The sequence below is a fragment of the Rana temporaria genome, assembly GCF_905171775.1.
Source record: "Rana temporaria chromosome 12 unlocalized genomic scaffold, aRanTem1.1 chr12x, whole genome shotgun sequence".
NCBI classification, from domain to species: Eukaryota; Metazoa; Chordata; class Amphibia; order Anura; family Ranidae; genus Rana; species Rana temporaria.
In genome coordinates, this window is record NW_024404491.1 from 51,017 (window position 1) to 62,662 (window position 11,646).

At 54.6% G+C, this 11,646-nt stretch overlaps 1 protein-coding gene across 1 annotated transcript; it reads left to right on the forward strand.

Moving 5' to 3' along the window:
* Window positions 1-9,128: 9,128 nt before the first annotated feature.
* Window positions 9,129-9,850, forward strand: LOC120921983 (E3 ubiquitin/ISG15 ligase TRIM25-like; the record flags this gene model as incomplete). Its single annotated transcript, XM_040334507.1, is given in 1 exon segment — window positions 9,129-9,850. A coding segment is annotated over 1 exon segment (621 nt), but the record flags the coding sequence as incomplete, so codon positions are not given.
* Window positions 9,851-11,646: the final 1,796 nt, after the last annotated feature.

Below are 11,646 nucleotides of genomic sequence, written 5' to 3' on the forward strand. Positions count from 1 at the left end.
GGTATGATCTCCATGTATAAATACATAAGGGGGATATGATCTCCATGTATAAATACATAAGGGGGGGATATGATCTCCATGTATAATACATAAGGGGGGGTATGATCTCCATGTATAATACATAAGGGGGGGATATGATCTCCATGTATAATACATAAGGGGGATATGATCTCCATGTATAAATACATAAGGGGGGGGGGATGATCTCCATGCACTCTGGGTCGGTGGTGGGTGTTGGGTTGTGTAGATGGAGATCTTCTGTTTGAGTGTTTTGGATTCTTTTTCTGTTGGTTGGACTTTGTGTATTTTGTGTCACTGTTAGTCGGGTATTCGGTCGGACGAATGAACACAGAAGCGATCCGGTATTTCAGGAACCTGTTCTGCTGGAAGGATTGGAGTCGCGCCCTCGGCGGCGTTTTGCGTTGATGTTGTAGAGAATGTACATCATGCGGTCTCTCGGATGTCTCTAGGATGACACGGCTGTCTCTCCATACAGACCTCGGTGGGTAAAGGTCATGTTTGCTGAGCCTGCGTGTAAAAGGCGTCACCTACCTTTCTATGATGAATTCCTGTGTGATTGATGCATTTTACTAGGGGGGCAAAGACCTCCCCCCCCAAAAAAAAACAACCTGAGCCCGCTGTCACCTCTTCCCAACAAAAGGGGGCCTTTCGTTTTTTCCAGATCAAGTCAAAGGCGATTCCATCCTTTCAATGGAGGCCTTGGACCCCAAAACCCTCCGAGCCTACCCAGGACTACGACCCTACTATGGACCACAGTTCATTCTGACGTGTCTGCCATTCCAGGTGCTAAATCGATCCGACCGAAGTCTGGACCAGCAGCTGGCTCAGCCTCTCAGCAAGCCACTGGAAGATTGAGCCGGCCGCTGCTGCCCCCCTGCACAACCCAGGGAGGGGCAGAGTGCAGGTGACTGGCTGTGTTGATGGGGAAATCAAGAGATTTTCCTTGCCTGCAAAGAGAAAATTGTATCATGGTGTCCTGCCTAAGTGCTCTAAAGCAGGGGTCCCCAACCCCCGGGCCGTGGCCTGTTTGCAGCCAGGCCACAAAGGCTGAACTGTGCGGCGGCGGCAGCGGGCGAACAAAGAGAGATGACATCAATCATTACAACCCACCCCACATCACCGCTCTTCCGCCCCCACAGCGGGGCCACTGCACTGTTAGAGATGAGGCGGGCGAGCAGAGAGAGGAGATCATCTCTTAGCGCCCGCCCCGCGTCACTGCTGTTCTCCCGCATGCGCAACCCACCACTCCAGTCCTGCCTCTGAACTAATGCACATGCCTGTGCTGCCACCACTGCAGTGACGATCCACATCTGGTGGCAGGAGACGATCCACATCCGGTGGCAGGAGACGATCCACATCTGGTGGCAGGAGACGATCCACATCTGGTGGCAAGTTACAATCCACATCCGGTGGCAGAAGACGATCCACATCTGGTGGCAGGAGACTATCCACATCTGGTGGCAGGAGACGATCCACATGCAGTGACAGGAGACGATCCACATGCGGTGGCAGGAGACGATCCACATCTGGTGGCAGGAGTTGATCCACATCTGGTGGCAGGAGACGATCCACATCCGGTGGCAGGAGACGATCCACATCCGGTGGCAGGAGACGATCCACATCTGGTGGCAGGAGACGATCCACATCTGGTGGCAAGTTACAATCCACATCCGGTGGCAGAAGACGATCCACATCTGGTGGCAGGAGACGATCCACATCTGGTGGCAAGTTACAATCCACATCCGGTGGCAGAAGACGATCCACATCTGGTGGCAGGAGACTATCCACATCTGGTGGCAGGAGACGATCCACATGCGGTGACAGGAGACGATCCACATGCGGTGACAGGAGACGATCCACATGCGGTGACAGGAGACGATCCACATCTGGTGGCAGGAGTTGATCCACATCTGGTGGCAGGAGACGATCCACATGCAGTGGCAGGAGATGATCCACATGCGGTGGCAAGAGACGATCCACATCCGGTGGCAGGAGACGTGGCAAGTTACAATCCACATCCTGTTATATATCCGGTGGCAGGAGACGATCCACATCTGGTGGCAGGAGACGATCCACATCTGGTGGCAGGAGACGATCCACATGCGGTGGCAGGAGACGATCCACATGCGGTGGCAGGAGACGTGGCAAGTTACAATCCACATCCTGTTATATATCCGGTGGCAGGAGACGATCCACATCTGGTGGCAGGAGACGATCCACATCTGGTGGCAGGAGACGATCCACATGCGGTGGCAGGAGACGATCCACATGCGGTGGCAGGAGACGTGGCAAGTTACAATCCACATCCTGTTATATATCCGGTGGCAGGAGACGATCCACATCTGGTGGCAGGAGACGATCCACGTCCGGTGGCAGGAGACGATCCACATCTGGTGGCAGGAGACGATCCACATCTGGTGGCAGGAGACGATCCACGTCCGGTGGCAGGAGACGATCCACATCTGGTGGCAGGAGACGATCCACATCTGGTGGCAGGAGACGATCCACATCCGGTGGCAGGAGACGATCCACATCTGGTGGCAAGTTACAATCCACACCCGGTGGCAGGAGACGATCCACGTTTGGCGGCAGATTGTGCGTTATGGAGAGTTGAACGATTTAATTTTACATTACAATGTAATAATAGAAATAATCCCGCCCCCTCCCAGCCTTGGCACAATTTTATTCCACAGTGGATTGGGGGGCACTTCTCTAAAGGGAAAGGTTTCTGCCCCATTCATTCTGTTACAAAGACCTTCATACAAGGCGTGGCTCGTGTTCATTTCCAACTTTCACCTTCTTAGCAACGGAATCTGGTACTTTCGTTTCTTCAAAGACCTTAACCACTTAAGACCCGGACCATAATGCAGGTAAAGGACCTGGCCCCTTTTTGCGATTCGTCACTGCGTCGCTTTAACTGACAATTGTGCGACGTGGCTCCCAAACAAAATTGGCGTCCTTTTTTTCCCACAAATAGAGATTTCTTTTGGTGGTATTTGATCACCTCTGTGGTTTTTATTTTTTGCGCTATAAACAAAAATAGAGCGACAATTTTGAAAAAAAAACAATATTTTTTACTTTTTTTCTATAATAAATATCCCCAAAAAAATATATAAATATTTTTTTTCTCAGTTTAGGCCGATACGTATTCTTCTACCTATTTTTGGTAAAAAGAAAATCGCAATAAGCGTTTATCGATTTGGTTTCCGGAAAATTTATAGCGTTTACAAAATAGGAGATAGTTTTATTGCATTTTTATAATTTTTTTTTTTTTTTTTTTTTTTACTATTAATGGCAGCGATCATCTTTTTTTTTTTTTTTTTTTTTTTTTGTGACTGCGACATTATGGCGGACACATCGGACAATTTTGACACATTTTTGGGACCATTGTCATTTTCACCGAAAAAAAATCTATAAAAATGCACTGATTACTGTGAAAATTACAATTACAATTGCAGTTTGGGAGTTAACCCCTACAGCGCCCCTATTAGTGGTTAAGTGTGACCTCCTATGTGTTTCTAACTGTAGGGGGGCAGGGTTGGACATGTGACGTCATTGATCGTCTTTCCCTATATCAGGGAACAGACGATCAATGACACTGCCACAATGAAGAACGGGGAAGGTGTGTTTACACTCCCTCGTACCTCTCCCCGTTCTTCAGCTCCGAGACCGATCGCGGGACATCGGCGGCGATCGGGTCCCGTGGTCACGGAGCTTCGGATCGGGTCGCGTGCAACCCCACGGCTGGGCTTAAAGAGCCACATACAGGTACATGGATGTGCCATTCTGCCGACGTATATCTGCGTGAAGGGGTCCTTAAGTGGTTAAACTGACCCAGTAAAGTCGAGAGTGTCTCTGAGTTGGCGTCTTTTTCCACAGTGGCGTTTCCTTTCACCTCACTGAGGATATTCTTTTTTCTTTCCCTATTGATTATCAGTGTGGCATATTGGTGCCACCTAATCGGTGCCCTTTGTGCTGCCTCATTCAGCGCACATCAGTGAAGGAGAAAAATTTAGGGGTTAGGGCTTCCCATTGAAGAATATGGTCAGGAATTGGAACAGGGACCTCCCCCAAAGGTGTGTTCCCAGAGGTCAAAGGTCACATGGTGTGGCTGACCCACCCCCACCAAAGTGTACCACCTACCCCAACTAAGTCGGGGAATGAACAAGTTCTTCTTCTTTCTTCTTTCTTCTTTCTTCTTCTTCTTTCTCCTTGTTCTTCTTTCTCCTTGTTCTTCTCGAGTAGTGTGTCGAAGAAACGTAAAATGTATTCTAACAGAATTACGAATGCAATAAAATCTACAAAAGTAGGTTTTTACAATCAAAGGAAATTAGACACGAAAATACGAATGATCATAAAGCAACGAAAATATATTTTTTACGAAAATACGAACGCGGCATGATGGAAAATATAATATAAATACGAATAGCAAAACAACGAAAATTAAAACAACGTAAAAACGAAGGAACGTACAAAATATAACGAAAATACGAATCTTGATTCAACAAAAAATAAACGAAACACAAAAAAACGGAAAAAAGAGTGTTACGAAAATACTAATGAGTACGAATACGATACCTAACGTCTTACGAAATTACGACTCGTTACGAATCACAATAAACGAAACAGAAATAAACGAAAATGTTTGCTGTGCACATGTCTAGGAATATCAAGGGTGTTTGGGGGGGAACAATGCTGAGGGGGGATCTGGGGTGTATAGGGGATAGCAATGCTTGGGTGGCTATAGTGCTAGAGGTATCAGGGATGTAGAGAGGCCACAGTGTAGGGTGTATCAGGGATGTAGTGGGGTCACAATTCAAGGGGTATCTTATGGTATCTGGTTAGTGTTTTGGGGGGGAATATCTGGGGTGTAAAGGGGTCAGAGTGTTGGGGGGATATCTGGGGTGTAGAGGGGTCAGAGTGCTGGGGGGATATCTGGGGTGTAGAGGGGTCAGGGTGCTGGGGGGATATCTGGGGTGTAGAGGGGTCAGAGTGCTGGGGGGATATCTGGGGTATAGAGGGGTCAGAGTGCTGGGGGGATATCTGGGGTGTAGAGGGGTCAGAGTGCTGGGGGGATATCTGGGGTGTAGAGGGGTCAGAGTGCTGGGGGGATATCTGGGGTGTAGAGGGGTCAGAGTGCTGGGGGGGATATCTGGGGTGTAGAGGGGTCAGAGTGCTGGGGGGACATCTGGGGTGTAGAGGGGTCAGGGTGCTGGGGGGACATCTGGGGTGTAGAGGGGTCAGGGTGCTGGGGGGACATCTGGGGTGTAGAGGGGTCAGGGTGCTGGGGGGACATCTGGGGTGTAGAGGGGTCAGAGTGCTGGGGGGATATCTGGGGTGTAGAGGGGTCAGAGTGCTGGGGGGATATCTGGGAGGTAGAGGGGTCAGGGTGCTGGGGGGATATCTGGGGTGTAGAGGGGTCAGAGTGCTGGGGGGATATCTGGGGTGTAGAGGGGTCAGAGTGCTGGGGGGATATCTGGGGTGTAGAGGGGTCAGAGTGCTGGGGGTATATCTGGGAGGTAGAGGGGTCAGAGTGCTGGGGGGGATATCTGGGGTGTAGAGGGGTCAGAGTGCTGGGGGATATCTGGGGTGTAGAGGGGTCAGAGTGCTGGGGGGATATCTGGGGTGTAGAGGGGTCAGAGTGCTGGGGGGATATCTGGGGTGTAGTGGGGCCATGGTGCTGGGGGGGGATATCTGGGGTGTAGAGGGGTCAGAGTGTTGGGGGGGATATCTGGGGTGTAGAGGGGTCAGAGTGCTGGGGGGATATCTGGGGTGTAGATGGGTCAGTGTGCTGGGGGGATATCTGGGGTGTAGTGGGGCCATGGTGCTGGGGGGGGTATCTGGGGTGTAGAGGGGTCAGAGTGCTGGGGGGATATCTGGGATGTAGAGGGGTCAGAGTGCTGGGGGATATGTGGGGTGTAGAGGGGTCAGAGTGCTGGGGGGGATATCTGGGGTGTAGAGGGGTCAGAGTGCTGGGGGGATATCTGGAGTGTAGAGGGGTCAGAGTGCTGGGGGGATATCTGGGGTGTAGAGGGGTCAGAGTGCTGGGGGGATATCTGGGGTGTAGAGGGGTCAGAGTGCTGGGGGATATCTGGGGTGTAGAGGGGTCAGAGTGCTGGGGGTATATCTGGGGTGTAGAGGGGTCAGAGTGCTGGGGGTATATCTGGGGTGTAGAGGGGTCAGAGTGCTGGGGGGATATCTGGGGTGTAGAGGGGTCAGAGTGCTGGGGGGGATATGTGGGGTGTAGAGGGGTCAGAGTGCTGGGGGATATCTGGGGTGTAGAGGGGTCAGAGTGCTGGGGGTTTATCTGGGATGTAGAGAGGTCAGAGTGCTGGGGGGATATCTGGGGTGTAGAGGGGTCAGAGTGCTGGGGGTATATCTGGGGTGTAGAGGGGTCAGAGTGCTGGGGGGATATCTGGGGTGTAGATGGGTCAGAGTGCTGGGGGGGATATGTGGGGTGTAGAGGGGTCAGAGTGCTGGGGGGATATCTGGGGTGTAGAAGGGTCAGAGTGCTGGGGGGGATATCTGGGGTGTAGAGGGGTCAGAGTGCTGGGGGGATATCTGGGGTGTAGAGGGGTCAGAGTGCTGGGGGGATATCTGGGATGTAGAGGGGTCAGAGTGCTGGGGGGATATGTGGGGTGTAGAGGGGTCAGGGTGCTGGGGAGATATCTGGGGTGTAGAGGGGTCAGGGTGCTGGGGGGACATCTGGGGTGTAGAGGGGTCAGAGTTCTGGGGGGATATCTGGGGTGTAGAGGGGTCAGGGTGCTGGGGGGATATCTGGGGTGTAGAGGGGTCAGAGTGCTGGGGGGATATCTGGGGTGTAGAGGGGTCAGGGTGCTGGGGGGATATCTGGGGTGTAGAGGGGTCAGGGTGCTGGGGAGATATCTGGGGTGTAGAGGGGTCAGGGTGCTGGGGGGACATCTGGGGTGTAGAGGGGTCAGGGTGCTGGGGGGACATCTGGGGTGTAGAGGGGTCAGGGTGCTGGGGGGATATCTGGGGTGTAGAGGGGTCAGAGTGCTGGGGTGTAGAGGGGTCAGGGTGCTGGGGGGATATCTGGGGTGTAGAGGGGTCAGGGTGCTGGGGGGATATCTGGGGTGTAGAGGGGTCAGAGTGCTGGGGGGATATGTGGGGTGTAGAGGGGTCAGGGTGCTGGGGGGATATCTGGGGTGTAGAGGGGTCAGAGTGCTGGGGGGATATCTGGGGTGTAGAGGGGTCAGAGTGCTGGGGGGATATGTGGGGTGTAGAGGGGTCAGAGTGCTGGGGGGATATCTGGGGTGTAGAGGGGTCAGAGTGCTGGGGGGATATGTGGGGTGTAGAGGGGTCAGAGTGCTGGGGGGATATGTGGGGTGTAGAGGGGTCAGAGTGCTGGGGGGATATGTGGGGTGTAGAGGGGTCAGAGTGCTGGGGGGATATGTGGGGTGTAGAGGGGTCAGAGTGCTGGGGGGATATCTGGGGTGTAGAGGGGTCAGAGTTCTGGGGGGATATCTAGGGGGTGTAGAGGGGTCAGAGTTCTGGGGGGATATCTGGGATGTAGAGGGGTCAGAGTGCTGGGGGATATCTGGGGTGTAGAGGGGTCAGAGTGCTGGGGGATATCTGGGGTGTAGAGGGGTCAGAGTGCTGGGGGGATATCTGGGATGTAGAGGGGTCAGAGTGCTGGGGGGATATCTGGGGTGTAGAGGGGTCAGAGTGTTGGGGGGATATCTGGGGTGTAGAGGGGTCAGAGTGCTGGGGGGATATCTGGGGTGTAGAGGGGTCAGAGTGCTGGGGGGATATCTGGGGTGTAGAGGGGTCAGAGTGCTGGGGGGATATCTGGGGTGTAGAGGGGTCAGAGTGCTGGGGGGATATCTGGGGTGTAGAGGGGTCAGAGTGCTGGGGGGGATATCTGGGATGTAGAGGGGTCAGAGTGCTGGGGGGATATCTGGGGTGTAGAGAGGTCAGAGTGCTGGGGGGATATCTGGGGTGTAGAGGGGTCAGAGTGCTGGGGGGGATATCTGGGGTGTAGAGGGGTCAGAGTGCTGGGGGGATATCTGGGGTGTAGAGAGGTCAGAGTGCTGGGGGGATATCTGGGGTGTAGAGGGGTCAGAGTGCTGGGGGGATATCTGGGGTGTAGAGGGGTCAGAGTGCTGGGGGGGATATCTGGGGTGTAGAGGGGTCAGGGTGCTGGGGGGGGGGATATATGGGGTGTAGTGGGACCATGGTGCTGGGGGGGCATCATTCTAGCAGAGATATCATATACACAGGACAGGTTGTTATGTATGGAGTATTTTCTTTGCTCATGGAGTTGATGTGAAGCTCCGGCTTGTCTGCCTTCTACTTGATGTGTTTTCCTGCGCCGTGTCCATTGTAGGGGCCCCAGAGCATTACTTTGCCCAGGGGCCCTATTTCTGTCCTAGTCATGGCTGCACTTTCCTACGTGTGAATGTTGCTCTCCCCTCCCCCTCCCTCTATTGATTTTCTGGGTGGCTCCGCCTCTGACAAGGAAACGAAACTCTCCGGCAGTATATAAGGGGAGCGTGGGCATTACTCTGTGGAGTGCCGAGGGACATCGAGCAATAGAGGGGAACACGACGTCTCCTCTCCGGAGCCCTCCCCGTTCAGGTGCCCTCCCCGTTCAGGTGCCCTCCCCATTCAGGTGCCCTCCCCGTTCAGGTGCCCTCCCCGTACAGCTGCCCTCACCGCACAGGTGCCCTCCCCGTTCAGCTGCCCTCACCGCACACTTGCCCTCCCGTTTAGGTGCCCTCACCGCACACTTGCCCTCCCGTTTAGGTGCCCTCCCTGTACAGCTGCCCTCCCCGTTCAGGTGCCCTCCCTGTACAGCTACCCTCCCCGTTCAGGTGCCCTCCCCGCACAGTTGCCCTCCCTGTACAGCTGCCCTCCCCGCACAGTTGCCCTCCCCGCACAGTTGCCCTCCCTGCACAGTTGCCCTCCCCGTTCAGTTGCCCTCCCCGTTCAGTTGCCCTCCCCGCACAGTTGCCCTCCCCGCACAGTTGCCCTCCCCGCACAGTTGCCCTCCCCGCACAGTTGCCCTCCCCGCACAGTTGCCCTCCCCGCACAGTTGCCCTCACCCCCGTACAGCTGCCCTCCCCGCACAGTTGCCCTCCCCGTACAGTTGCCCTCCCCGTACAGTTGCCCTCCCCGCACAGTTGCCCTCCCCGCACAGTTGCCCTCCCCGTACAGTTGCCCTCCCCGCACAGTTGCCCCCCTCGCCATGGCTCAGGCTCTGGATGAGATGGTGGAGGAGCTGACCTGCTCCATCTGTCTGAGTCTCTTCTCCACCCCGGTCACCATCCCCTGCGGTCACAATTTCTGCTCCCAGTGCCTGGAGCTCTGCTGGAAGGATTCTTCTTATACTTGCCCCCAGTGCAGGTTCCCTTTCACCAGCAAGCCCGAGCTGAAGAAGAACACCCTGCTGAGTAACCTGGTGGGCATGACCCAGGCCGCCCAGTTGGAAGTGGGCACCATTGACCAGGGCCAGCCGGAGGTGAAAAGCGATGAAGAGCCCGAGGAAGAGGAGGAAGAGGAGGAGAGGGTCCGGGAGGACACTGTGCTGTGTGACAGTTGTATGAAGAACCCCGCTGCCAAGACCTGCCTCACCTGCATGGCTTCCTTCTGCCAGGACCATCTCCTCCCCCACCTGGAGAGCCCGGCCTTCAGTGACCACCAACTCAGCGAGCCCCTTGGGGACCTGCAGCAGAGGAAATGCCCAGACCACAATAAGCTCATGGACCACTACTGCTGGGAACACGGCCGCTGCATCTGCTGCTACTGTGCCCTAAACCACAAGAAGTGCCAGACCTACACCCTGGAGGAGGGCAAGAAGAAGAAGGAGGTGAGCCCATCACTGTGTGTCATGTTGTGTATGTCGGGTATGGTGCCAGGTGTACACCCTGGAGGGGGGCAAGAAGAAGGAGGTGAGCCCATCACTGTGTGTCATGTTGTGTATGTCGGGTATGGTGCCAGGTGTACACCCTGGAGGGGGGCAAGAAGAAGAAGGAGGTGAGCCCATCACTGTGTGTCATGTTGTGTATGTCGGGTACGGTGCCAGGTGTACACCCTGGAGAGGGGCAAGAAGAAGGAGGTGAGCCCATCACTGTGTGTCATGTTGTGTATGTCGGGTATGGTGCCAGGTGTACACCCTGGAGGAGGGCAAGAAGAAGGAGGTGAGCCCATCACTGTGTGTATGTCGGGTATGGTGCCAGGTGTACACCCTGGAGGGGGGCAAGAAGAAGAAGGAGGTGAGCCCATCACTGTGTGTCATGTTGTGTATGTCGGGTATGGTGCCAGGTGTACACCCTGGAGGAGGGCAAGAAGAAGGAGGTGAGCCCATCACTGTGTGTATGTCGGGTATGGTGCCAGGTGTACACCCCGGAGGGGGGCAAGAAGAAGAAGGAGGTGAGCCCATCACTGTGTGTCATGTTGTGTATGTCGGGTATGGTGCCAGGTGTACACCCCGGAGGAGGGCAAGAAGAAGAAGGAGGTGAGCCCATCACTGTGTGTCATGTTGTGTATGTCGGGTATGGTGCCAGGTGTACACCCTGGAGGAGGGCAAGAAGAAGGAGGTGAGCCCATCACTGTGTGTATGTCGGGTATGGTGCCAGGTGTACACCCTGGAGGGGGGCAAGAAGAAGGAGGTGAGCCCATCACTGTGTGTCATGTTGTGTATGTCGGGTATGGTGCCAGGTGTACACCCTGGAGGGGGGCAAGAAGAAGGAGGTGAGCCCATCACTGTGTGTCATGTTGTGTATGTCGGGTATGGTGCCAGGTGTACACCCCGGAGGGGGCAAGTAGAGGGAAGATATGGATCTATCCCTGTATATCGGGTACGGTGCCAGGTGTACACCCTGGAGAGGGGCAATTAAAGGGAAGATATGGACCTATCCCTGTATGTCGGGTACGGTGCCAGGTGTACACCCCGAAGGGGGCAAGTAGAGGGAAGATATGGATCTATCCCTGTATATCGGGTACGGTGCCAGGTGTACACCCTGGAGAGGGGCAATTAAAGGGAAGATATGGACCTATCCCTGTATGTCGGGTACGGTGCCAGGTGTACACCCCGAAGGGGGCAAGTAGAGGGAAGATATGGATCTATCCCTGTATATCGGGTACGGTGCCAGGTGTACACCCTGGAGAGGGGCAATTAAAGGGAAGATATGGACCTATCCCTGTATGTGACCAGCCAGGTGTACATCCCGGAGGGGGCAAGAAGAGGGAAGAAGGGCCGCCATCAGGGGGGTACAGCCGATACAACAGTAAGGGGCCCGCCTGGGCCCAAAGAATGCAGGACAGGTGAAGGGGAGCCGTGTTGTACACTATAGAAATGAGTTTGCAGCTTCTGTTGCTCTCTGTCTCATTGAGCTCAGACATCAAGCTCTTTACTGCCACCTCATGTATACAGGTGTGAGGGGGGCTGACATATATACAGGTGTGTAGGGGGTGGCTGATATATATATACAGGTGTGTAGGGGGGGGTGACATATATACAGGTGTGTAGGGGGGGTGACATATATACAGGTGTGTGTGGGGCTGACATATATACAGGTGTGAGGGGGGCTGACATATATACAGGTGTGAGGGGGGCTGACATATATACAGGTGTGTAGGGGGGCTGACCTATATACAGGTGTG